The sequence below is a fragment of the Aspergillus ibericus genome, assembly GCF_003184845.1.
Source record: "Aspergillus ibericus CBS 121593 unplaced genomic scaffold BO80scaffold_1, whole genome shotgun sequence".
NCBI lineage: Eukaryota > Fungi > Ascomycota > Eurotiomycetes > Eurotiales > Aspergillaceae > Aspergillus > Aspergillus ibericus.
The window spans coordinates 326,558-352,998 of record NW_020292099.1 but is presented as its reverse complement, the minus strand read 5'-3'; the positions used below and the strand labels follow the sequence as shown (position 1 = coordinate 352,998).

The 26,441-nt window shown below is 50.0% G+C and overlaps 8 protein-coding genes across 8 annotated transcripts; 2 read left to right on the top strand and 6 right to left on the bottom strand.

Moving 5' to 3' along the window:
* Nucleotides 1-37: 37 nt before the first annotated feature.
* On the bottom strand, nucleotides 38-1,393 carry BO80DRAFT_2704 (RNase P/RNase MRP complex subunit). Its single transcript, XM_025714825.1, has 2 exons — nucleotides 705-1,393; nucleotides 38-642 (listed from the first exon to the last, which is right to left on the bottom strand). Exons 1-2 carry the CDS (start codon nucleotides 1,222-1,224, stop codon nucleotides 431-433), a joined length of 732 nt encoding a protein of 243 aa, XP_025580483.1. The 5' UTR covers nucleotides 1,225-1,393; the 3' UTR covers nucleotides 38-430.
* Nucleotides 1,394-1,916: 523 nt separating this feature from the next.
* BO80DRAFT_420460 (putative oxidoreductase, 2OG-Fe(II) oxygenase family) lies at nucleotides 1,917-3,109 on the top strand. Its single transcript, XM_025718367.1, has 2 exons — nucleotides 1,917-2,271; nucleotides 2,341-3,109. The coding sequence occupies exons 1-2, from the start codon at nucleotides 1,921-1,923 to the stop codon at nucleotides 3,049-3,051; spliced, it is 1,062 nt and encodes a 353-aa protein (XP_025580482.1). The 5' UTR covers nucleotides 1,917-1,920; the 3' UTR covers nucleotides 3,052-3,109.
* A 3,682-nt stretch (nucleotides 3,110-6,791) lies between these two features.
* Nucleotides 6,792-8,367, bottom strand: BO80DRAFT_2685 (uncharacterized protein). Its single transcript, XM_025714810.1, has 4 exons — nucleotides 7,963-8,367; nucleotides 7,350-7,910; nucleotides 7,107-7,301; nucleotides 6,792-7,060 (listed from the first exon to the last, which is right to left on the bottom strand). Exons 1-4 carry the CDS (start codon nucleotides 8,121-8,123, stop codon nucleotides 6,973-6,975), a joined length of 1,005 nt encoding a protein of 334 aa, XP_025580481.1. The 5' UTR covers nucleotides 8,124-8,367; the 3' UTR covers nucleotides 6,792-6,972.
* Nucleotides 8,368-12,719: 4,352 nt separating this feature from the next.
* BO80DRAFT_420457 (GMF family protein) lies at nucleotides 12,720-13,897 on the bottom strand. The gene is made up of 4 exons (XM_025718366.1): nucleotides 13,550-13,897; nucleotides 13,378-13,477; nucleotides 13,116-13,246; nucleotides 12,720-13,057 (listed from the first exon to the last, which is right to left on the bottom strand). Exons 1-4 carry the CDS (start codon nucleotides 13,550-13,552, stop codon nucleotides 12,866-12,868), a joined length of 426 nt encoding a protein of 141 aa, XP_025580480.1. The 5' UTR covers nucleotides 13,553-13,897; the 3' UTR covers nucleotides 12,720-12,865.
* BO80DRAFT_420456 (flavin adenine dinucleotide pyrophosphatase) lies at nucleotides 13,787-15,345 on the top strand. The gene is made up of 3 exons (XM_025718365.1): nucleotides 13,787-14,052; nucleotides 14,170-14,336; nucleotides 14,430-15,345. The coding sequence occupies exons 1-3, from the start codon at nucleotides 13,843-13,845 to the stop codon at nucleotides 15,055-15,057; spliced, it is 1,005 nt and encodes a 334-aa protein (XP_025580479.1). The 5' UTR covers nucleotides 13,787-13,842; the 3' UTR covers nucleotides 15,058-15,345.
* A 626-nt stretch (nucleotides 15,346-15,971) lies between these two features.
* BO80DRAFT_2625 (Ras family protein) lies at nucleotides 15,972-17,308 on the bottom strand. The gene is made up of 4 exons (XM_025714757.1): nucleotides 17,167-17,308; nucleotides 16,915-17,029; nucleotides 16,575-16,850; nucleotides 15,972-16,510 (listed from the first exon to the last, which is right to left on the bottom strand). The coding sequence occupies exons 1-4, from the start codon at nucleotides 17,176-17,178 to the stop codon at nucleotides 16,275-16,277; spliced, it is 639 nt and encodes a 212-aa protein (XP_025580478.1). The 5' UTR covers nucleotides 17,179-17,308; the 3' UTR covers nucleotides 15,972-16,274.
* A 3,977-nt stretch (nucleotides 17,309-21,285) lies between these two features.
* Nucleotides 21,286-23,210, bottom strand: BO80DRAFT_395665 (isocyanide synthase family protein). Its single transcript, XM_025717322.1, has 3 exons — nucleotides 22,740-23,210; nucleotides 22,305-22,690; nucleotides 21,286-22,228 (listed from the first exon to the last, which is right to left on the bottom strand). The coding sequence occupies exons 1-3, from the start codon at nucleotides 23,143-23,145 to the stop codon at nucleotides 21,608-21,610; spliced, it is 1,413 nt and encodes a 470-aa protein (XP_025580477.1). The 5' UTR covers nucleotides 23,146-23,210; the 3' UTR covers nucleotides 21,286-21,607.
* A 1,429-nt stretch (nucleotides 23,211-24,639) lies between these two features.
* On the bottom strand, nucleotides 24,640-26,362 carry BO80DRAFT_370630 (oxidoreductase, short chain dehydrogenase/reductase family). The gene is made up of 5 exons (XM_025716456.1): nucleotides 25,823-26,362; nucleotides 25,457-25,766; nucleotides 25,344-25,399; nucleotides 25,168-25,276; nucleotides 24,640-25,109 (listed from the first exon to the last, which is right to left on the bottom strand). Exons 1-5 carry the CDS (start codon nucleotides 26,260-26,262, stop codon nucleotides 25,077-25,079), a joined length of 948 nt encoding a protein of 315 aa, XP_025580476.1. The 5' UTR covers nucleotides 26,263-26,362; the 3' UTR covers nucleotides 24,640-25,076.
* Between the last annotated feature and the right edge of the window lie 79 nt (nucleotides 26,363-26,441).

The following is a 26,441-nucleotide window of genomic DNA, read 5'->3' as shown; positions in this document are numbered from 1 at the left end:
ACACTTTCCGTACTCAAGAGTATCGATAGAGGCCATATATTAAGTCATGCCTCGTAGCGTCGGTCGCCAACTTGTTGATCCAGGGACTAACTTGTCGACCTTCCATCTATTCAAGTCTCTAGACAGCAAGTCTTCATCTGTAGCGGGAGAACTTCGTTTCTCCTAGAGACCCATCGACGCGGAGACTGCGATGTGTCGGCATCGGGCATGCTTCTTGTCAATGGGTGAGCTGTACCAAAGCACTCCAGCTTGATACACGAGCCTATGCCCGACGCATGTCAGTATCGACAGTGCACTTCTTCGCCCAAAGCCACCTCAGTGATATGAGTATGGGCGGAGAATCCAGCTGTAGAGGTCAGTCTCCTAGACTGGGCACCCTCATTATATCGTATAGAGTGATCCACCAATCCTTCTGATAGTCTTCCCACCTTCAAATATAATCCACATTCCTCCACTTGAACTTCTTGTTGGCCCTATCAACAGGCCGATTCTGAAACTGACTGCCATGAAGCTCAAACACAAGCTCCTTCCCCTTGCCAGCACCTGTACCCTCCGTCGCAGATGTCCCGTCCACATCCATGGCCGTCTCCGACACCGGCAAAGGCAGAGTAAAGCGAAAAATCGTCTGCTCTTTCGGAATAGCTAGACACCCAACCAATCAGCACCAACCCGCCCACAAACAAGAAATAAAAAGAAGAACTCACTCTTAACCTCATCCCCCTTGGTAACAACCACAAACGTAAACTTCGTATCCCTAACCACAATGCCCCTAACCCCCACCCTCCCCTCACACCGACTCCTCACAACCTCCACCTCGGCGCCATGAAAATCCGCACTGACAAGTTTACTCCCATGCGCCGTCGGATTCATCGGCGGCTTGAACTTCTTCTCCCCGAGTTCCAACATCTCCTGCATATACCGTACCCACATGCCATGCAGTTCCTGGAAGATGGCATATTTGATTTCTTCCTTGGGGAGGGCGTGGACGCCGGTACTGCGTTTTTCGCGCGCCGTTAGGGGCTGCGGCTTTTGTTTGCGTAGGAAGTAGGTCTTTTTGCGGAGACGGTGCAGGCGGCGTCGGGATCGGTTGTCGGCGGGGGTGGGGGAGGTTGGGCGCACGTAGAGGGGCTTTTGTTTTATGCGTTCGGTGAAGAGCGTTGTTGCTGTGTCGGGGGAGTGGGCGCGGGTGAGGAGGGTGTGGGCGATGTGCGGTTTTGTGGTCATTTTGCTGGTTGGTGGGTCGGTTTGATTTGGTTTGGGTATTGGGGTGCTGGTGAGGTTTTGGTTGGAGTGAATTTGAATTGGCGATATGTGTGGTGAGGAGCGGTTGGTGGTAGTTGTGGAGGTGGTGATGGTGAGGTGACGGAGATGGAGTTGATGGAAAAAAGATGGTTATCGGCCGCTGATAAGATCACATGCTGATTACCGACTACCGTCCTTTGAAGTATACCCTTCGTTTTTAATCTCCAGTGTAAGTCGTAAGTCTCTTTTTCATGTTATCATTTGATCCTGAGGCTCTTCGCAAATCTATTGATATGCGCTCACTGGAGATATCGCGACTTCAGAGCACAATGACCATCGATCTGTAACATATTCTGAAGCATGACAGCCATGAAAGTCCCTTGTCGAAATCTTAGCTAGAAACGCATTTTGTCTGCAAAATTCCATGATACTACTCCGATGATGCATCTAGTTTTGTACCTTCTCAAACTCTCTTACTTGGGGAATGCTGCTAGTTATATTCGTGGCCGATTAATCACTTCTTAAATTGCGCGGATATCTTTACCACAACTGCAGCCTGAACCAGGCTACCACCAGAGTTTAGGTTACCAACTCTAACCTAGATGCGATGCCTCGGTCCGGCTACTAGACATCCTATATAGAGCATCGGGGCTCCCACTCAGAGCAAGCACCATCATCATGTCTACCAATAATCTACCTCCGTTCCCCTCTAATGTGCCAACAGCTCCTCTCGTCCGTCTCTCGCTATCCAAACTACAATCCCACGATGTTGCAGAATCCCAACGACTCCTCCAAGCATGTGAAGACATCGGATTTTTCTACCTCGACCTTCAAGACTCCACGATAGGCGCCAATCTACTCACCCTCGCGGATGAGCTCTTCACACTAGGCGAGAATCTCTTCTCCCTTAGCCTAAAAGAGAAACAGAAATTCGACTTTGCCCGTCAAGACTCCTACCACGGTTACAAAGCACAAGGTGCTGTCGTAGTAGATCGACAAGGCAACCTCGACGCCAATGAGTTCTACAATGTCATTCCCCATTCCTCCACCTATACCTACTTCCTATCACCTCTATAAACTAACCTATATCCAATTCAGGTCTCCAAAAACGACATCCTCGACCTCATCCCCCCTCTCCCCTCTCCTCTCCTCCTCCGCCATTCCCGGCCAATGCTCAAATCCTTCATCCACACCTCCCACACCATCACTATCCTCCTCCTCAACCACCTCAACACCCACCTCTCCCTACCCCCCTCCACCCTTCCTAACCTCCACCGCCTCTCCGCCCTGAGCGGCGACCAAGTCCGCTTCATCAAATCCCCTGCCCCTGTCCACTCCTACTCCACCCGAAAAGCCACCTCCACCCCCACCATGGGCCCCCACACCGACTTTGGCACCCTAACCATCCTCTTAAACCGTCTCGGTGGTCTCCAAGTCCTCTCCCCAAACAGTGAGGAATGGACCTATGTGAAACCGCTCCCCGGTCATGCGATTGTCAACCTAGGTGACGCGATGGTGAAGTTTACGAATGGGAGGTTGCGGTCGAATGTTCACCGAGTTATGAGGCCGCCAGGGGAACAGGGGGGTTGTACGAGGTATAGTGTGGTCTATTTTGCGAGGGCGGAGGATGATGTTCCGCTCAGACGGTTGGAGGGGGAGGGGATTCCGAAGGAAGAAAAGGGAAAGGGAAAGGAGAAGGTGGTGAGTAGTAAGGAGTGGGTGTTGAAAAGGGCGTTAGGGAGGAGGGTAGACTTGGGGAAGGGAGTGGATTATGATGGAACAAGAGGGACGGAGGGGGGCAGATATTAGTTCTACATATAATGGCGGTTTGATCTCTATATAAAGGTCTATTCTGTCTTGATTGCGGATATTCATCTCAATCATTGCTTATTGTATGATACTGGTAGAAATGAAACGAAGCAATGAAAAGGTAAAGATAGAGAACCCAATCTCATGGTTAAAATAATTAAGCATAAATCCCCAAATCAGACCCATCTCATACTTACCACCAAACTGACCAAAGATCCCAGAATACAGCGTACACAATACCCAGCTAAGCTAACCATGCCAAATCAAGAACCCCATACATTGCCCTATCCACAATAAGCAACTACCTAAGCCTGTAAGTATGCATCAATCACCAAACCACACCACCCAAACAACCTGAGACAGTAACAGCCTCGTAACATGCAGCTACCCATCCATCCACCCAGCTGCATCAGCCAGCCCTGACACCCAAATCCATAAAATTGAACTAGATAGGTTGCCTCCTTCTACCGCCAAGAAGGCAACGATGCATGCATGCATGCATATGCATCAATGAGTCAAACAACAGCGCCCTGGGGCCCCATTGTAGGGAGAGATCCTATTCGGTTCCGGTCTGTTGGGTCGCTATGCATCATCCGTACGGGTAGGTAATGAGGTAATGGGGTGAGCTGATGTATTTTGCTTTTGTTCGGGTTCTTTGTTTGCTTTATTTGCTTTGTTTTTGGTGGCGTGTCTTCGTGGGTTTAGGTGGAGGTGGCGGTTTTATTAGGTTAGTTGGTATTGTTCCGGTGGGTTTGTTATTTTATTCTTATCTGGGGTATATCATGGGGTATATTAGTATGTATGTAGGGGTGTGATATCATCAGAGATACAACTCTGACCAAACAAACAGTCAAACTCAGTCTGAATCAGAACCCAGAATATATACATAGAAAAAATTACAAGGATCCACCATCCCAACCACCTCCCACCCGACATATACCCCTCATTCTAGAAGGCCACATGCATGGATTACAGTACATATGTGGCAATCGGGCGCCGCTGCAAGAATCCCACCGAAGCGGTGACAATTCCACCACCGACCTAAGCGAGTCCAGTAAGCATCAAGCAAGGCAGACAAGCGGGGAAAAAGCAATCATGCAAATGACGCAACTAACGGGTATCTGCGGATGGGTCGGCCCTGCAGATTGGATTTGTAATTGTTGGGATACTTTGGTGGTTGGTTATGCTTATCGTTGATACTATAGTTGGATGTTCCCATGATGTATTTGCTTAAATGTACTGGTAATATAGGGCAAGTCTGCAACATATGATAATTGGGGTATTGGGATTTCTCCGGCGGGTCACGACGGATCGGACCGTGTGGAAGTTGGTCAGTCCCATACATCCATCCTTTGGATGTATCGGATGACAACCTACGGAGTAGAGGCTTGCTAACGCGACAGATAGCACAAGGTGACGCTTCAATTCTCGGAAGATCGGCTAATCGACACAGCCATGTACTGAAGCACTTCGATCGGCGTAAGGGGTATTATTAGGATCACGATAGCCAAGTAAGCGTGCGGTTGGAAAGGTTACACAAGATAACGATGTCGTTCTCTGGCGAGATTCGTACCGAGGGGCTACGATGAATCCCAGATAAAGATTCGAGTACTCCGTATACGATGGAGTACTCTGCTGTAAAGACCCAAGTCCCGATCAACCCACCCACTCCTCTCTACCACAGTACCACCACCACCACCACCACCACCACCACTACTACTACTGCCCATAAATCGGTACTTTATCCCATCCCCACTTCACTACCCACCCCACCAGCATCACCAGACCACTCGTACTATGTAGTTCGGCCCCTCAACCACCATCTCACCAGCCCTTCAACTCAAGTCTCAATCCAATCTAACCCGCATCAACTATCAAATGATCAACACAACGGTCACACACCAACCCCAAACAGGAAGGAGACTTAATCCGGTGCATGCAATATCGCCCGGCGCCCTCGGTCCATTACCAGATAAGGATAGAGAAAGGCTGCGTGGTGCTGCAGAGTCGCGTCGACGCCATTGCGTCGATCGCCAAGCTATTTCGTCGTATCGGAAAGATCATCCTCTTGGATTATCCGGTTCGGGGTAAGCGTAACGGCTGGATGGGTGGGTGGGTTGTGGAGATATGACAGCTGGCTTGGCTGGGCTGGTCTGGTCTAAGTCTGGTTTTTGGATTGCGGTTAGGGGTGTAGACTGTGGAGGGATGGGTGAATGAAGTACTATTCAACCTCTTTGATGAAAATAACTAGACAGGAGGCATATCCATCCCTATTTCCTTGGTAAATGACAGCAAGTACCGCCACCAACACCCCCAACCATAGAATACTAAATATGAATAAGTACTAGTATCTACCATATACATAGTATCATCCTAATAAAATCACAAATATACCCACCAGAACTGACAGTTGCAGAAGCATCCGGGCCACCACCAACGCAACCCAACCCAAACTAGCGGGTCCTATAGGTAATCCGCTCTGTGCTTAAAGTTGTCTTCTGCATGGGCATTCCATTCCACATTGGGACCTTGGCACGTCATCACGACCTACTATGTACATAGTACTATGTACTTACGGGGTGGGATATCACAATTATAGAATAAATACATACAAATCGTACACTTTCTTTATTGGTGAGTAGATAGATAGATAGAAATACGAGTAGAAGAGGTGAAAAACCGCCAAGACCTACGATACATCCAACCAACCGACCCGAACACACCACACCAAAATATCGTGGATAATCAAATCTACAAAACTATTCTCCTGATAGACCAGATGAGAAAATTGATAATACGTATCGTAAATCCAATATTGATACTCCATAAGCACCTAACCCACACCATTAGCCCAGCCACCAACACGATCTATCAAGATCCGTGCATGAACTTCCGTCTTCCGGCCGAATCCTTGTCTCGCGGGATTTGGTCGGTGTTTGCATCTCCCCAAGGCCCTGCTTCAGGGGTTACCAAGATGTACCGACGTAGCGTATCTGTCTCCTGGGGGGACTTATTTTGGGAATAGTGGTACTACTACGGAGTACTATAAGTACTATTTAATTCTGCTTGGAAATTGCGGTGGTACCGGGGGTTTGGGTAATTTGATTAGTAGCTATCTGGCTAGGTAGCTGTCTAGGTAGCTGACAGGCTAAATACCAATCACTGCAACTGAAGGTGCGCTTGGACTCTCTCTGCGGCAGTAAAACCAGGTAGTCGGGTTAGACAGGAAACCTACTTCCTACCCAATGATACCCAGGAAATTGTTCGTTACACGGGTACAGTGTACTGAGGAGGGAATACGGAGTACAGTAGGAGAATTTACCCCGTCGTGCATCATGCGATGCGCTATCACTCCGGCTGAGAGGAAAATCGCCAAAGCGTCGGGAGCTGGAAACCGCCAAGTCAACATCGTCTTGCGGGGCGGTGGATACCCTGGTCTGGATCCAGACCACCGAAGATTATTGACCAGTCTCTCGGATTGTCCAGGTAATATCCCGGGTTATTATGGCTGTCCCCTACTCCCTAACGGTAGAGTACTCCGTACTACTGGCGTGCTATGAATGTACAGCGGGGCGTCCACCGTGGGATTTAGGTTGGGACCAAGTGGCTCTGGCCTCCCGACCAGCTGGCTGCTAGTGGCTCCTGCTCGGCCCAGGTTGCAGCATTGTGCCACCCTTCGATGTGTTTGCCACGGCGTACAAACTAAGCATACCAGTTAGGATACACTGCAGGGGTACTGGCCATACTGGTGTCACAAAGTAACATCATGGTTTGAACGATGTCGCCAACCACCGTTGCATCTCCAGTCTGTGGCACTTGAGACTGGCAGTGGTCTGGACTGCTAATGCACGTAACAGACGCAACGTTGGTACTCGTCCTGCCAACTTGCTGCATGATAGATTCATTGTAACCAGCAACTATCTACCCAGTACTGATCCTCACTTTTGCCAATCGCTCTTCAACCCGTCGAACTAACTCCGGGTCCGGTTTCGGCTTGTCTCGGCGAGGTCTGCAATAATCAGTAACCGTTAGACACAGAATAATCGAGAACTTACGGGTCTCGTATCGACTCAGGTCCCTTTTCTTGCCCACAATTAGAGCACTCTCGCTCCCCCGATCGGTACAATGTCGAACACCTGTGGCACGTATACCGTACGCGCTGTCGGGGCTTCTTCCAGGTCCGTGCGGGAGGTTCTGCGGGAGCATTGGCATCCCCAGGATAACCATGCGGATATTTGTTGGGTTTGGATCTGAGATAATTAGCATCACTTTAAGACACAATCGGGTGGATGACGCACGGTTCGCGAGGGCACATCGTGCACCGAATATGCTGGCAAGCAGTGCATTCTGTAGCATCCGGACCGAACACAGTACTACATCGATGGCATGTACGTCGAATTCTCTGTCGGGGTGGTTGATGGACAACATCCTGGCCGCCAGTGCGCGAGGGCATGGTGAGAGGTTCCTTGACTTTGCGCGGCACCGGGGCCGTTCTCTGCATTTTCTGCGCGACAATGGCCTGGAGTGCCGCTTGGGTGTCATCCCGGTGGTCGTTGGACTTTGCAGGGGGATATTGAGGGCAGCTCTTGCAACGGACATGTTGGCAGTTGACACAGACTTTGTCGGGGCCGAATGTGGTCTGGCAGCGGTGGCAGGTCCGGCGCACTCGCATCCGAATCGGTCTAACGACACGCTGCACGGTGGTGCCGGTGGGCGATCTCCATTCTCCGGGTTCCAGGGTCAATCCGTATTTGGCGAATAAAGCCCGTGCCTTCTCTTCCTGAACGGTGCCCCAGTTGGTGAAAACGGTCGCGTCGGGAGTAGCTTTGCTAACGGGAATCTGCGGGGTAGCTTCAGGACTGTACACAAGTTAGCGCTACAGAGATAATCATGGTGGAAGTACACACGTACGCAGGCCGGCTTGACTCGGGTTCTCCCGATTTCTGCATGACTGGCGCAGAGGGAGGCTTGACCATCGAGGTCCTCCTCCAAACCATCTTCATGCGCTTGACATATTTGGACAATCCCTCTTTATTGCCCTCGTTGGGAGGCGGATCCCTCTGGGCGGACATTTCTGGTCGGATGGGTTGGTGTTTATATTGGATGCCAGTCAGGTCGGATTCTTGGTGACGTATGGTATCGACGGGTGGTTGCTTTGGTAAGGGCTGTTTAGATCATCCCAGCGGAAATTGTGGCCGTAGTTATTAAGAAAGTAGGCGGTTGCGGAGCCTAGATGGGGTAATGCCACGGAGGGTGGAAAACGAGGGAGCCACCGGTTAAGTATGGCAGGTCGCACGGGCGTGTACCGAAACCGTAGGCTTGGGACACCCGACGAGACGGTGAGATGGTCCAAACCCAACAGAAAGGGTCGCAGGGAATGGAACAGCCGGGGCGACAGCAGCGAATGATTGGTTGAATGGCGGTCAGATCCTGTGGACCGGCGTGGATGTAATTGAAAGAGACGTGACGTCGATTACTCCAGCTGGGTAGGGTGGAGGGAAGCTTGAGCAAACCACTGGCCAAGAAAGTCCGGGAGACTGAAGACGGGGAGGAGAGGAAGATTAAAAGAAGGCAAACGACCAGCGCGAGCCGAACGTCAAATAGAAGCCGAACAGACTTTCTGGGGGACCGACGAGCGAGAGGGGGTGGGTAAGGAAGTGTATGTAAAGTAAAGTCAGTCGGAGTGGCAGGCGACTAAACTCACTAAGGGGAGTGGCACATGGCTGAGCGATGCTCTTTCTGTTCGTTCTTTTTCTTTTTCTTTTTTTTATTTCCTTTCTTTTTTCCTATTTTATTTTATGGTCTGTATTTTACCTCCCCTCCTACGTTCCTGATAAGAACCCTCTTAATAATTCCCCCTCCGATATATTAAGGACAGCATGGAACCAAATATTGAAATAATCGCCAAATAAGGAGCAGGTGCTAACAAAGTCAATTCTGAACCCCCAGTGCACTCGATATTATTATCCGTATCAATCAACCACTCCGGGCTGAGTATAGCTATCTGATCCAAAGAAAAAGATCGGTACCATAGGTTGAAGGAACCTCCACGATCCGGAACAAAGAGAACCTGAACAGAAGAACTCTGGAATCAGGCACAGAGCAAGCAATCTGCAGTGCCGATAGGCCAACCTAGTCAGGAGCTGGTTGGTTGATATCCGCCTCATAATCCTCATGCAGCAGGATTCCCAGCAACTAGCGGGCGAACCGATGCGACGGGGCCCTTTGGGACGCTGGGATGGAGTCTAATGCCGTGGCACCCTACCCACTCTGGAACAACGCCCGAACCCACCGTCTCGCCTGGGTCTGAGATAGGCGATGGCCGCGCCAGAAGCGTGGGTAGTGGGATTGTCTCCTGTCCTGGCTTGGGATTAGAAACATCCAGTGTCTGCTGGGATGTTGAACTTTAGGAAATAAGGAATGGTCCCCGAATCGATCTGGCAATCTGCACGGTCGGAGCCGGGAGGATGATGTCAGCTGCGACAGTGTATCGAACTTACCGCGTTTTATCCGGTATGCTTAGGCGGCCAGACGGTGTATTTTATTTCGTCAGATACCCCGACAGCCGCGCATGAAGACGATCGTGATGATACTATTCCGTATCATTGGCAGGGCTGTATGAAGACTGAACAGTTGATTACTGGACAGACCGTTGCTATGCATAATGACCCATGAAAGGACGTATCGACGCCAGCAGACAGGCCCCAGCCAGGGAAGGACATCTGACGGTGCCGCTCCATAGGTCAGACAATAGCTACCTAGCCTGAAGAATCAAGCCCATGAGGTCATTGGCAGATTGCGAGGGATCCTTTTCCCTGGCTTCCTTCATTTGGCGCCGGGATAGCGATGCAACCTTCCATAAGGAGCCCGCGAAAAACCTCCTGAGATGAGTTTCGGCCGAAGCGTAGGAGCAAAACCTAATAATTTATCCTAGATTAATAGAGGAGCCTACGGTGTATTCTGAACCTGTTCTAGAGCGGTGGCGGTTATATAGTGTCCCAAAGAACACCAGTATACCATGGATACGGAACACTATACCAGCTATTTATCCATGCATAATTCTGTAACTAGCTCGGACCCCCAGAAAAGAAAAAGAAGCAAAATGTGTTTAACTCCGATATATCCATCATCTCATTATCGAGCATGAACTGCCATCTCCAACAAACTCAGCTCCAGTAACAGGCTAAACCAAAACCGCCAGAATTCTAGACTCACCCGAGCTGAAACCCGCCGCCAATCTACCTCAGCTACGGTATAGTACGTCTCCATACCGAGCTAATCCGAAGTCCCTCCAATAGCCGGGTACGTAAGGTAACCAACCAACCAACCAACCAACCAGTCCGAGACGGCGCGACCGCAACATCCCAGGTTCCAACTTACCATCCCAATGGACTGACTGAGTTAGTCCATGCATGATGCATGACACAAACCGACCAGCAGTCAAGTAGTCCTGGCCCCGATCCTACCAAAAACCAAATAAATTAGAAACGGCAACGGCTTCATGCAGCCTGTCTGCGGCTGGTCCTCGGGGCGCCAACTCAACTCGCTACCTGACTTCCCCTACTTCGCTTCGCTTCGACCATGTACAACGCGGGTTGCGTCCAGTAATTTGTCAGAGTGATGCACCCGAAGAACCTTAACTTGCAGTCTGACGGGGGGATTCTATCGGAGAAATTTCACACCTACCGGGTTGGAAGCCTGTGGTCTCCACTGGTTGGTTTGAAGAATACCCTTGGGTTGGGTGCCTTGTTCTTTGCCTGAGCCTGAGCCTGATTCAGGGACGGGGACACATGGCCTGATGAAATGCTTATTATTGCTGCAACCGTGGTTATTGTTACCATATCCATCTGTACGGAGTATCCGGACCTGTCGTGAGTCGGTATTCATTTTGGGTTTCCTCATTATTGATTCCAACTGCGATCGAGGAAGGCCTAAGGTCTAATTCACCGAACATTAGCCAGAACTTACCAACCAGATCCTCCCAACGCACCCTGAACCAGAAAGAATGAGGTAGATTAACAATACCACCCTACAATCAAAGAACAAACAACCTCGAGCCAAACAATCGGGTCCAAAACCCAGCCAGCGCCCCCCCCTCTCTAGTCTCTACAGGGCTGAATCATCTCACAACAAGCACCTTCATCCTCCCTCGGCGTCAGCTTCACAATCACCGCTGACCACCAATCTCCGCGATCAAAAAGGGAGCTTGGGCCCAATCATATTCGTCCGTCCTGGCTGGGATATCCAGTCCCAGTGTCGCGGAGAGAGGACCGAAAGGAACGTAGGTGGGTGCCGGCAGTGCCAGGTGTCAGAACTCCTGCCTGATGGGGACTAGTGAGCTGCTTTCTTAATCTCCACTGTGGGGCGGGGGAAGGACGTATGGTGCTAGTATTGGGGGTTGAGATGAGGGATGGGGTTTGAGTTTTACGGTCTGTTACTTACGGTTCCTGGTTGGTATATCTGATTACTTAGGAGCTATCTTCATGAGCTTCATGAGAATTCGCTATGAGTTAGACGAATGGTCTTTCGCATGACCATAAACTGTCCATTTGAAATACCACCTATAATCACTCACTACTCCGTATGAGGTACCATAGTAGGCATAGAATCCACTTCTACCAATTATCACCCCCAGACCAACCCCATCCCATCACCATCACCACACATCATCTAACATCTCTCTGTACAACCTACCCTACCCGATCCCATCCCTAGCAACAAATTCCAATATCCCAATATCCCAGCAAGGACGAACCAGACCGACACCTAACCAACCCTTCATTCCATCCGATTCATCATCCATCTTACCCATCCATCCCCAAGTATGTATCCTCGGCTACCAACACGATACATACTCCATACTCCATACTCCAACCAGATCGGAAATAAACTCCATCTCCATCTCCATCTCCGTCTCCGTCTCCGTCTTCCTCTTCCGATAAACCTTACTTTTTCGCCTTGAGACTATCATTCCAGACCAATCTTTGTAGTATCTACACACATAATACAACCCTCTCATGTCTATACGCTATCTATACCCTCGATATACAGAGACCCAACCATCTACAGCGTACATATCTTCTAACCATACACATTCAAGATAAGTATACATCCGGACACAAACCAAATCGAACAAAGTTCAAGCCTTCCACCAAGTGGACCCAACCCCAACCCAACCCCAACCCACCAACCAAGCTCAGTAACCTACAGCAGAACATCCATCCACCCAATGTATCAAGTCCCCATACACCATGCCCTGGAAAAGGCTTCCGCCCCATTCCGCAAGCAGATTGTATACCGGAAGGAGAGAAGAGGTGGGGGGGGGACGAGGGATATAATCCGGTATGTATGTATGGAGTACTCCGTACTCCGAATGCTTATAGATATGTATAATGATGTGAGTGGTAGATGATGACGATGAGGTTATTCTTGTCGATCAGATGCAAGGGTCAGGGCTTTGTGTAGCGTTATGACAAATTCTTAGGGGGAAATTGTATGGTTCGGGGATTTAGCGGGGGGGAGGCGTAGTCGGAGGTGAGGTGAGGTGGGATGGAGATTGTGCTGGGTTGTGTTGGATTGTGCGGGTGTGCTAGCAGGGTTTGGCCTGGGGGATGGTTGTTCATTCCATCTATTGCTTGGCGGGGTGCTACGGTATGGATTTTCGGATATGAAACGTATGAACGTATGGAATTTCGATCTAATTAAGCATGTATACAATGCCAGCACCGTCATTAGAATGCATCTGGCGTGAAAGGCCTATATATAGACCTGAACGTGGTCAACCATCCATCTGTCCCTGGAGGCTTCTCCGAGCCTAGTCCTCGCTTTGCAGCTTCGATTCAATAGAGATTATGTCCTCATCTTCGTACACTTCAATGACGCGGTTGACCTCCGCTGTGTTGCGCATCAACTCGACCGCTCCTGCATACATCATGCGCATCGACGGGTTGCAGTTCTCGGGGAGGTAGTAAAGGAGGACGTAAGGAACGGTGAGGCGACCGGACGCCTAATACCAAGTTGTTAGTTCTGTCGCAATGAGGATTTCATGGGGATTGGGGAATCACCAAGGTAAGGGGGTAGCTGAGGAGGATAAACCGAGGGGACGATTCAGGAAGCTCGTCGGCTAAATCCTCCATCTTGGAATAAACCTCGCCATCCTCTGGCCGGATCTCTTGGCTCTTATTATCGATCACATCTGTGAACCCTCTTGTCAACCACCATTCTTCCGAGATAGCCAACGTAAACGAACACTCGCGCCGTGCTGCGACGGTTGTGCTTATGACAGATAGCGGGGCTATGAAGCAACGACAGGAGACGGGATCCTACAAATGATGGCCTGCGGATCCTTAGCGCGGGAGGTCCCCAGGCGGAACTTGCGAAGTTTCTCTTTGGTCTCGGGGGAAAAGGAGTAAAGCCGTGATTCAGACTGTAGACAGGATTTCAGGTTAGCAGGGGGATCGTCACTACCGGCACGCGATGCGGGGCAAGATCTCCTTACCATGTTGGAAAGGGGAAATGTCGTAGGGACACGGAAGGAGAAATAGGTCGGTCGAGGGCGCTAAGAGCAAGAAGAATAAAGGTGCCCCAGACGGGATGCGAGCGGGGATAAGAGCTGTTGGTTGGCGATGGTCTTGCCCGAAGTCTAAGGAGCAAGCAGGAGGTGCTCCGCGTTTTCGGGCCGGTGGGATGAAGTTCCCCACCCGCGCTGCTGCTCGCTCCTCTTCTTCTCCTTCAATCTTCTCCCCGCCCGCGCTTGATTGTTACTCCGCCATTCACTTTCTCCTTTCCCTCATGTTCAGTCGTCTCAGTCAACTGACCCGCCATCTCTCGCGACCGTCTCTCAACCTTCATCCCACGCCTGCGATCGCATCGCCATCTCTTATCTCGCCTGTGCTTCGTGCGCCCTTCCCCAAAATGACATCATCCGTTCTCCCGAAGAACAAGAGGACCATCCATACGGCAGCATGTTTGATCATTGGTGACGAGGTCCTAGGTGGAAAGGTAAGAAAGATATGAGCCCGACCGGCGGCCACTGTTTGGTCCAGGTCCCTTGATATAGATTTTCGCGCATGCATCGTGTTTCTGCCCTGAACCAAGACTGACGTGACTCCGACACAGACAATCGACACCAACTCCGCCTTCTTCGCCAAATACTGCTTCTCTCTGGGTATCCAGCTGAAGCGCATTGAAGTGATTGCAGACGATGAGAGCGAAATCATTGAGGCAGTTCAGCGTATGAGCGACCGCTATGATTTCGTCGTCACCAGTGGAGGCATTGGTCCAACGTCCGTACACCCCCACATAAATTGAAACCCATGCGAACGTGAATGCTGCCTGTGGCTTAGAAAGCTGACTTGTCTATGTCGCGAAACCCAAAGCCACGACGATATCACTTATGAGTCGATAGCCAAAGCGTTCGGACTGAACCTGAAACTTCACCAAGCCGCCTTTGAGCGTATGAAGAAGCTGTCCAAGCCTCACCCCATGCAGCCAAACTTCGACTGGGAGACTCCATCGCCTAGTCTGACCGCGAAGTTGCGTATGGTCGAGATTCCCCACGACGAAGCTCTGCCGCTGGAGGAACAAGCGGTGTTCGTTGCGGACGACATGTGGGTGCCGATCGCCATTGTCAACGGCAACGTCCATATCCTGCCGGGTGTTCCTCGTCTCTTTGAAAGGCTGCTCGAACACCTGAAGCCTAACCTGCTGCCGCGGCTGCTCAACCCTGAGGGAAAGGGCATCTATCGCTACCTGTTCAGCACACCACTTCCAGAGAGCACAGTCGCCCCATACCTGACAGAACTTGCTGCCCGAGTTGCTTCAAAGAACATCAAAGTTGGCAGTTACCCGCGGTGGGGAAATAAGCGCAACACTGTCACCCTTGTGGGCACCGACAAAGAGCTTATGGACTCGCTGATCCCGGAGGTCGAGCAGAATGTGGAAGGAAAGAAGGTTATCCGAGAGGATGAATTGGATCCTCCATCTGATGCGGAGGAAGGCAAATGAGTGAAACGCTGATAGTCACAACATACCTTGCGTACTATAATGGCTAGATATGTAGACAATGGCACGCCCATTTCACCGGATGGCCGCATTCCGACATGTATGGACGTGAAGCTTTTGTTGCCCGGCGACGATGCTGTTCTTTTCCCACGACATCCACTTTGCAGTCAGCGTTCAGTTGAAGCGTTTAATCTGAAAGTGGAGGAAACCGACCACCGAGTCGCCAGAAACCACGGGATCTCAAAGTAACCCACCGTTTGCAATGTAAAAACCTGACATACTGAACCACGGCCTATAGATTCCTCGCGTTTGGATTCAGTTTCCGACAGAACGGGGAACTGGGAGCTTATTTTCACAGGTGTCAAGAAGTCCAGAACCAATAAGATTATCCAATATTTCAAGTGTATACACGAAGAAAGAAGCCAAAACATAGTAGGATAGAGATGCTTATTGCGCGCCGCTGTTGAGTGCAAGATAGGAAACACGAATTGAGGAAGACGAGGAGGGAACAAACGCGAAAGAGACAAGAGATGAAGCGATACCAAGTTTTTGGAGCGATCACCGCTCATACCCGACAAATTGCGGATGATCACGAACCAATCGAGCACCAGCATATAGCAATCAACAAGTGACAAAAAATCACAGTTGAGAAGAAATGAGATAGTCAAAAAAGAGAAGATGGAAATATGCTCGATGCATATAGAGGGTCAAACGGATGAAAGTAAAGGCGATTAGAAAGCAGATCATCAGCGGCTGCGAAAAGGTCTGAAAGCTCGTTCAGCGCGATCGATGAGACATATGAAACGATGATTCTGCAGCCCAGGATACCACATGCGAACCGCGACAATAGTGTACCTATATTAATGCACAGATCTATTGACAGGCCCCGTTCTCGTCCTTTCAAAGATCGAGAAATCGTCAAGAAAGTAATCTTTCAAAAAAAAAAAAAATAATAATAATAATAAACAAAATAGAGGAACAAAGGGGGAATCGAACGTTCATGGAGACGATGGCGGCATTAGGGTGGGAGCAGACATCATCTGATAGCGAGGCTCGTATGGTATAATGATCACAATCCAAAAAGCGTCGACAAGCCACATTCCGCAATGAGACAGTGGCCCGTATCTGTTGCTGATCTCTTTCCAGCCGGGTAAATGTAAGTGTTTTGTTTCCTTCCGTATCTCGACCTGTATATTCTTTTAGATCCAACGCCTGTCCCATTACATAATGATACATTTTCCACAGCAGCCTGCGTCATCGCCAGGCTCACTGACGTCCATCTTGCCTTCCGGGGCGCGGGAGCCCCCGCCAGCGCCAGATGGATACGATGACATCTCCTTGTTATAACGACGGATTTCGCGCACGAGGTCGTAGAAAGCGTTTTCCACGTTGATGCGGGACTTGGCGGAGGTTTCGATGAACTTGCAGCCGAACTCCCGTGCGAGCGCCTCACCCTCTGTCGGAGAATATTCGTCAGCCGCACCCTCCACGGTAAGCAGATGCCGGGTCGGGAAACCCACCTTCTTCGGAGACAGCTCTCTCCTTGTCCAAATCGCACTTGTTACCAACCACGATGATGGGGAAGTAGTCCTTGTCCTTCACTCGTAGAATCTGTTGTTGGAAGGTCATGATTTCTTCGAACGATTGACGCGATGTTATCGAGTACACTAGAAGAAAGCCTTCGCCGGTTCGCATGTATTGTTCACGCATCGCCGAATACTCCTCCTGTCCAGCAGTATCCAACACGTCCAGCAAAGCCACCTCCTCGTCAATGACGCACTGCTTGCGGTATGAATCTGTTCAAAAGAGATATCGGATAAGCCACACGGTCGGTAAGCTATAGCAGAACTCAGCGCCCACCTTCAATTGTCGGGTCATATTCATCCACGAAGTGGCTCTGAATCAATTGAATTGTCAAGCATGACTTTCCGACACCACCACCACCGACAACAACCAGTTTATATTCTCTTAAAAACTATACGCGATCGATGTGAGCCATTCGTCACGTTTTCCGCAGCGAGGAGTGAGAGATCATCAGGGAAAGTCGGGAAGGGAGGTGGGAAGCACATGGGGGCCAATGACGGAAACCGAAGGCGCAGCGACAAAGCTTACCTTTGAAGCCATTATGGTATGTTCTGGCCTGAATTATGCTGTGAAGGAGGGAAGGGGGGGAAGAGCAGCGGTGATCGAAGCTATCCCAACAGGAGCTGTGACAGCGGGTCGAAGGAGCAGCAACACAATTTTCTTTTGCAGAAGGGGACAAGAGTCGGGGCCCAGGTCGTCGGGAGTTTCGCGCAAAGCAGAGGCGCCTAGAGGGCAGTCCACAGCGACGGCGGGTCTAGTAATTAGGCCAAGCTTAAAGCAGCAGACGGGGGGGTAAGAGTGATGGTGCGTGTGGAAGGAGGATCAGGGGGGGCGGTTCGTGGAACTTTGCAGCAGGCGGAATCGAAGGCGAGCCGGCAGGGTACTGCGTGTCTGCAGTTCGTCTTGTCCCAAACCGTCCAGATGGCAAAGGCAAAAGGAAAGAGAAGGCTACTAGAAACAGCTTCGAAAACCAGGGTGGATTCCAGGAGGGAAAAAAGAAGGAAGGGAAGAGACAGGGTGGAGAGAGTGGGAGGGGAAAGGGGAGAGGATGATGATTAAGGAGAGTTGGACCAACTGAGGAACGGAGGTGGGGATAGCAGGCCAGCCCAGAAAGGAGTCTAGATAGAGAACTAGAGGCTAGAGAGACCCAAGGAAAGGAGGTTCAGACTTCAGATTTCACAGACACCAGCCAGAAAAAGGAAAGAATTAATCGCAGCCCAGATGGGCGTCGTGATTGGTATGGGATAACTATCCCTACTTATGATCTAAAGAGTCTAAGAGAGCCCTCGGCCATCTGGATCGTGGATAAATTGATAGGGTGCGGCTACTGATTGGAAGGAGAGGGAGAAAAAAACTACTAGTCGAAGGGCATCATCTCACCACCACGCCTAATCAATAATCATAGTAATATAATCATCGTCTACCTATTGCAGTAGGCCTAGGTATTATTATTACTGCTAGATAAATGCTACGAGGTACTCCGGACTGCTACGAGACTGGCGCCAGAATGAAAGGGGGAAGCGAGAGGAGCGCGAGAGTCGGCGAGCAGGACAGCCAGTGAGTGGAGTGGGCGTGGTGGCATTAACCGGCGACGCGTGTGGATTCGGCCACCCAGCCAACTGTTTAATTTCACTGGTACCGGCTTGGCCCACCCGCCGATAATAATTAACCTCAATCGTCCGATCGTGAGATATGGCCGGGCTGCCAGGTCTCGAATCCGTGCCAGCTACCCCAGAAACCACCGCAGCATGGTGCTAATCCTATCAAACCCCCTCGCGGGTTGGATCATCTTGGATCGGGTACAACGGTGGTCAAGTGGAGGCCAGGACAGGGAAAAAAATGAGTCAGTCCGGGGGGGGAAGAAAAGAAAAATGGTTGCATGGCGAGGTGGCCTGAAAAAAAGGGGCCGGGGAGAGTAAGAGAGCCCATCCCAGGGCACACAGATTAATGATCCATTGGGTTTAGCTCCTGCCAGCCAAAGGATTACCACTTACCATCAGAATACCACCGCAGCAGTCCGTAGTGACTTTAGTTTTTTGCACAATCCGACTCCGAGTCTCTCGACAGGCCATTAATCGCATCGCCCACAGATTAATCTTCACCAGCTCCACCGCTTAGCGCCGGTCGTTAATGCTTCCACCGTCTCCATCCGAACCCCCTCCCCCCCTGAGGGTCTTTGCCCCTGCTCACCTTACGCAACACAGTAAACGAACAAATAGCTCCCGAATTCCAAGCCAATCGCTGAGCAGCCTGCTCGGTGGATTTGGCCTTTTCTTGACTCTGCGTCCCGCTCCGGTTCCTTGAGAGTTGAACAGTTGAACTCCTTCGGGCCCAGGATGCAGTCGCCTTACTTACGCAAGCACTGTAGGAGAGACCGACAGCAGACGAACACCCATCCGTTGATAATAACTTTCCCGTCCGGGCAGTTCAAAACTCGGAACGATCCATTGGACTAAGGGCCCTGGACGTTACAATTTAATAGGGAGGGATGGACCGGGTCGCCCTCATCCTTCCTCATCATTCCATTCCATCCGAGTGCGTGTGCCTTTCCCGCGACCGTTTCCTTCTAGAAGGCTAGAACCATTCTCAGCCTTAACAGATGCAACGTGACAGCTCCGATTTGACACAGCGACTTACATCATAAATCGAAATATTGAGTCTGGGTTCTTTAGGCTTTGTTCTGGCTCTGGCTCCAGCAAGCGTCACTTGTCCCTGAGGGAGGACAATGGATCCCAAAGGAGCCTAAAATAGGCCAAGGCCGAGTTCAGGATGTTCTCCACGCCTCCACTTGCCCAAGGTGATATATTGGTCTGTGAGACCGTCCGATCCCATAATCCAGCGGTGCTCAATCACAATTGGCGAATCAGGCAGCGGCCTCAACACTCCTTGCTCATTCGGTGATGGGCGGAGTCATCGGCATGGGCGATACCCTCGAGTGTCAAAAGATGACGTCCCGCAAATTCAAACCCTAGAAGTCCGAACACTTTGGTGCTTCCTTGCGTCCTGCTGCAGGCTTGGGACCTTCTGCCTTGCTGTCGTATCACTTGCTGCAATGTCGCTCGTTGATCTTCCTAACACTGACCCTAGGGTCAACTGAACCCACCCGTGTTCCGAGCCATGTCCCATTGCCTGATTTTACGGACAAATGCTGATCGCGGAAATCTCTTCCATCCTGGCCGACACATCACATTATTGACAGGACCAAAGCCTCACTGTGGATGTCCTTGGCTCGAATCTGGGTATCTGATTCCCCAGGTACAAAGTACAGAACACCTGCGCCGTCCCTGCGGGGTTGTCGGGTATGCGACCGAGATCAGTACCTGTCAACTGCTTAGTTGAATGTACCAGTCATACTCCAGACCATGTCCATGTGCCGGATGCCCGACACACTGTCAAACATTTGCCTGCGTCGGTGGTCAAACGGCAGAGCATTAGTGTCTGCGAAGCTACCTGAAGTGCATGCCCGCTGTAATCGCCGTTCGAATCACTTTAATATCTAGAGGCTTAGTGTATCTTCGAACACGGGCAATGATTGATGCCCGAGGCCACAAACATCAAACATGTCCACCATGACGTGGTCAGACACCCGACATGCAGCATCAAGCCATAGAAGCCACGCACATACGGAGTACTCTACCTTCGACGCAAAGTTCATAAACTGGGTGGGGTAGTTCTCTTTCTATCTATCATCCTCTCCAACGCCGGTCTCCTCCATGACGCATCCATCAACGCCTTCCCGTGTGGACAGATGTCAACAATAACCTTGTTCGCTGACTGGTGCATATTCAAATGATCTGCGAAGTACGGGCCTCGCCGACCATGCCACTGACTTTTGGCTGACACAAACTCTGAGCCACCAAGGGGTCATAGCTGCCCCTTTTCGGGTCTCGGATATTTGCCTACCTTTAACCACCAAGAACTAATTTCAAATTAATAGTCCAGCACTACTTTCTCGACTAACTTATCGCCTAGCAATTCCATAAACCACCCGTTGATCCCATACTAGATAAATACTAATCTTCACATGCTTGGAGACAATAGTCTAGGCTGAAGATAACTCACTCGTTCCTTAGCCCCCACGTCATATGCAGGGGCAGATAAAGCTTGGGGGCCGGCCGGGGTTCTCCGCCGGTGCGCTGCGCTGCGTTGCGTTGCGTTGTTTCCCGGCACGTCAAGCTCCGAATGATACCTCTGGGAGTCTTCCCCTCTTCAAATAAGCGAGATCAACTAGTAACTACTGCGTATCCTGGAATTTTATTCATGCTTTCGTGTCAACAGTACTCCGTAGGAGCAAGTAATATCAGCCCTGGGTACTTCACTAGCGCCACTATATATTATCAGGATGCCGACTCAGACCAATAATAACAGCTATCCACATAGTGCAAATAGTGCAATTATGCTAGTCCTATGACAAACAAGACAAGTTACCGCAGGACGCGACATAAAATAGTGAATCCCGGGGGATTGAATGCTGTTCGTCGTAGTAACATCCTACAACCTATTCAATGATTTTATATAGAATCAAGTCCATACATCCCAAGACTCACCGTTTATCTCCCACCGACAGAGTGTCATATCTATCTACAAAATTCGAGAAAAAAAAAATAAGAAAAAAGAAGATAAGGTAAATATTTATTCATAGTTGTTGGTTTCAAAGAACGGTAAATACATGCCAGACCAACGCAGACCAGACCAGCTACCTAGAGCTTTTAAAGCGATGGCTCCCTAAGGAATAACAACCAAGTACTGCAGATGCAAGGTCCCGTCCAACAATCAAGCGGGCGTCGATATTCTTTTTCCAGATGGAAGAAGGAAGTGAGAAAAGAAGAGAAGATAAATCCTATGCTGTGTCCCGAGACACCGGCTGAAATGATACAGAGAAATGTTGAATAAAAGAAAAGAAAAGGGGGCAAACAAATAGCAACTATCACTCCATAGATAGTCATGTTGGAAATATATCGAGCGAAGCTCAGTCCAAGTCATCGACTTCCTCATTATCTTCCTCCACAAGAGGAGAAGCATCATCAAACGCAAAGTGTCCAGTTCGGATGAAATGCTCGAGTTCATGGAACGCAGTGACATCCTGGTCTCGAACTGCGAGGATCATATCGAGATCTCGGGAGAAAGATGGATCGGAGTACTCTTCCCTCTCGATGTACAGCTCGTTATCGAGTGTGTTTTCGAAGCCTTGAAGAATGACGGGCGAGTTCTCTTGTGCTAAGGCTTGGGCCTTCTCCATATCGCCCGGGAGAAGAGAGGATGGGAAGAGCGGTGTTACGGTCACGCCACTGGGGTAGTTAGGGTCGATATAAACAGGCATAGACCAGCTATACAGGGCGGTTTTGTCTCGATAGCACCAGGGACGACCGTCTCTGTAGACCAGCTCCATGTCTGGGTTGGTGGCGAAGACCTCGCGCCAAGCGTACTTGAATCTTCCGTCAAGGGTGTAGCTCGGGCATGAATGCCACGGCGTGATAGGTGACGAAGTTAGAGGTAAGACGTTGATGGAGATTTTGTTTGAGCCATTTGAAGGGTGAATGGATAGGCGGACGTAGTTGGGAAAGTTTTTACGAATTGCCTCTGCGAACGCCTGAACGAGGAACCCAGGATGTTAGTATCATGTGGCGTGGTATGCCATGTTGGCTTTGGATTGGTTCATGACTTACTACTCCTCGTCCGATCATCGTCTTGGCTATCTTTCCCACGTTCGTCTTATGCTTTTTCTTCGAAAGGCTGATATTCTTTTCAAAGACGAGTTCAAGGTCTTTGGTTAGGAACTTGATGTAGCCCCTGTACGTAGTGCAGACGTCGTCATCAGACTTGATCTTCTCATCGACGTCAAAGCCTAATGGTGTGTAATGATCGATGAGTTTCTGACGGAAATGTGGAGCGAGTGCCTCATAGGTCGCGCTGTCTAGAATAATATCCTCATTCCAATGGATGAGGTTGCGAAGCCTGACAAACTCGATATGATCGTACTCCTTCTCCGCTACTAGACGTCTCAACGCCTGACCATACTTCCAAACCACACTGTCCCGTACTTCCAAGATATCTAAGGGCAGTTAGCAAACAGAGTCAATAGTAGCGTGTCATCGACTTACCATTGTACACCAGGCCATCAGAGGCAATTGTAAGCTTGGCTCCTGGCGCATAGGTTTCACCGATGGCTTTACACAAACCATTCAAGTGAGCGAGCGATACGTCTTCGCCCTTGTCTGGAAGATATCCCAGAGTTTTATTCTTCTGGTTCGGCGACTTGAAAGGGAAGGCGGGTAAAATCATTTGTATAGGCTCTTGAGCCCGGACCTTTCCGTATATGATAGAGAGAAACTTGAAGTTACCCTCATCTGAACGATCCTTCTCATTGGCAGGCATCGGGGTACGGTATCTATTGATAATGCCAAGTATCTGACTGGCTTTCTGTAGAGCTTCATCGTCGAGCTTGAACTCTGCGGAATGCAGAGTCAAGGCCGACAGCATTGAGGAAACTTCAGTTGTTGAGTCCATCGTTCTGTTGGTTCTGTGCAAACTTGTGAGGTCTGTTCTGCAGGTGAACAAGAACAGGTGAGGGAACACAGTCCTACATAACACGAGTAAAGATGCAAGTCACGCTCAGAGCACCCAACGACTAAGCAGAGATCACAACGACTAAGCCAAGCATTCGCGCCGACTAATAAGCAAAACGAACCCATGCGCTGAGCTGAGTTGGGATCTAGCAAGTACCGGACCGTGATGTCAGTCATTGCCTCGAAGCATGGCCTCAGCACATATTGCGATGTGCCGGATGCAGTAACTGATCTGCCTGCCGAAACCAGCTACAACAAATTTCTAATGCCCCATGAGCATCCTTTTCCCTTTTAAGCAGTGAGAATCTCATCATCTCGCTTCGCAGGCAGAGCCAAAGCCCATGTGCTAAGCTTGGGCTGCTTGTTGTTGTCCTCGCTCGGGACACGAAATGCAGTCGGGCTGGTATAGGAATGGCTGTCGACAATGACCTTCATTGCCGGCAATGGTCGCAGATAAACGGTTACAAGTGACGGCTGGAAGGAATATGAAGAAGCTAGTCTGGTATTATCCCTATAGGGCGACACAGATTAGCTGCGTTAGTAGGGCCTGTGTCCAGGATTCAAACTGGGCTCTTGTAGGCGGCCATAGTAAGTTCAGCTACTCAAGTCCACCAAATCACCACGTGGTCAGGCTATACTAATGTCAGATACAGCTGCTGAATCTTCGACTGAGTTGATAATGGCTGATGAGTCCGGGTTCGCTGCCGACGGTTGAGGGAAGGTTCTGGTATCTCATCTCCTCTTCAGAGCGAGGAGCAGCATCCAGAAAGCCCCATCATCAAAGATAGAGCATAAACGGTGACAACGACAACTTGATCTCTGAGCTGATGGGAATCCGTGCTGATCCAGCCTTCACAATGAAGGCTAGTCCAGGTTGGTGGCCGCATATCCGTGTTTAGCCTCTTATCAAGACTTCCCCAACCGGCGTGTAAAAGGCTAGTAAGGGATTTGTATCCTCAATTCCACGGATGCAGTAATAGCTCGAGTGCCAGAGACTCTGAAGATGATGAAGACTGAAAGGTCTAAATGGAACAGGATATCTCCTATTCACGATGATATCACAGACTTGCTGATGCCTCATCAGTCATGTCTTGAAAGTGAAACAACCCACTTCACGGTAAAGCCGTGGCTTGGGTCACATGATACCACCAAGTTAGCCAACTGTTCCTCGCCTCCAATACTTTAGATCATTCAGTCAAGGGACTAGTAACTGCATAGTTCATCTGAAAGGATAGTCATGGCCGGATACTCCTTGCCGTTGAATCGGCCCCTCCCCCATCAAAAACAGCGGATCTAAACACCGATATTGTTGACGCCTCTAGCCTGTCATGATATATTATGGTAACAGTATAAGGCCAAGAAACTGTTCCGCAGGGCAATGATTATGAGTGACGCTCATGACCCCAGCATGATCGACATAATGGCTATTAACGCGGTCAATTGAAAGCTGTTCTGAGATACGTGAATACTTTAAGACCGTTGCTGTCTCCGTCGCAAGCAAAATCGTGAATCCAACTGCAATTTGGGTCATTGTAATTTCGTTGTGTTCACAGACTTGAGTATAACCGAATGTGTCCCATTGATGAGAGAATTATCTTTCAATGACTCCAAAGCCGGCTATCATTTTCCCCTTGTGTAGGTCATTGAGCTTTTGTTATGAAGGGCGAAACAAAGCCATACGGCATCCTGTACTTCCAGGAAAGACTGTAGGTACAGTTGTTATTCCTGTAGAATACTAGATGAAGCCCGATATCAGACTTGAAATGTAGTATATCCCGCTTATATATCTAAATCCACCCAAGAACCAAAACAATTCTAATGGGGCTGCAACATGTGCGCCCTCTACGAGATGGAACCAGATCTGCGTGTAATCTAAGATCGGCGGTGCATGGCAGTTGGCGACGCCTATAATATGAAGCCATCAGCATGTTTGTCATTTATCGCAAGCGATGGGCCAGCTTACCTGGTGGCTCGGGAAAATCAAGGTATCCGCAATCACAACGTTCTCGCGCCGGCCAGCGGCAAACACAATGACCTCAGCAATATCATCGGGGGTAAGTGGCTCGCAGCCGCTGCATTATCCATTACTATTAGTACTTGACCACCTGTTTATCAAAAGGAACAAACAAGGAATCTTACGCATAAACCGCATCTGCCTTCGCCTTATCACCATAAAAGCGCACGACGGAGAATTCCTATCAAGGGAGCACGCATTAGACAGGACCTAAACTTGGGATGTGCGGAATGCTTACAGTCTCAACCTGGCCAGGGTCGATCTCGATAACGCGGATTCTTGTGGCGATAAGTTCCTTCCTCAGGGCATCGGTAAAGGATCGGATAGCAGCCTTGGTAGCACAGTAGATGCTACCGCCGGGGTAAGGCTCGCGGCCAGCAATGCTACCAATGTTGATGATATCTCCTCGACCACCGTCGGCTCTGTTCTTAAAAATGGGGAGGATAGCCTGTGTCATGTTGATCAGTCCAGTAACGTTGGTCGAAAACATGACGTTGATGTCTTCAGGGTCGATCTCTGGTGCCTTGGCAACGCCCTTGACGAGGCCTCTACTTACTATCAGTACAATTCAGAACTACAACGTGTAAGCGGGATGGTGACTCACGCATTGTTGACCAAGACATCAATCTCCTTGAATTCCGCGGGCAGAGAGGGCACAAAGTTCTTGATGTCTTCCGGGTTGCTAACGTCCAGCTGCACAGGCAGCACCTTCACACCTTCACCGACTTCCTCTTTGATCTCCTTAGCCAGCTCCTGCAAAGAGTCGATCCGTCTAGCAGTCACGATAAGCTTCAGATCCTTGGGAGAGGTGCGAGCAAATTCCTTAGCAGTGCTTCGACCAATTCCGGACGATGCACCGGTTACGAGGATCGTCTTGCCTTCAAGGCGCTTTGCCATTGCTGTGGCCATTGTGCGTTTGATGAATGCTGGTTGGACCGCGGTACGAAAGGGAAGTGGGGTGGATGCGGAGAATATCCCGGGCGAAGGGGAGGAGAGCAGTCGAGGGGATCTAGTGGTACAAAGAAATGCTCGCAGAAGCCGCATAAAGAGCCTGTCAGCTGGCGTTGGTGAAGATCAAGGCAAGAGAATGAGAGTCAAGCAGGACGTAAAGATAGGGGCTAGTGGTGGTAGACTTATGAATCACAGGCCGAAGGTCGGGATGGCGTGCGGGGATCCGGCGAGGCATTTCGTGATCCGGCGGGGCCTGGCCTCGGCTGATGGTT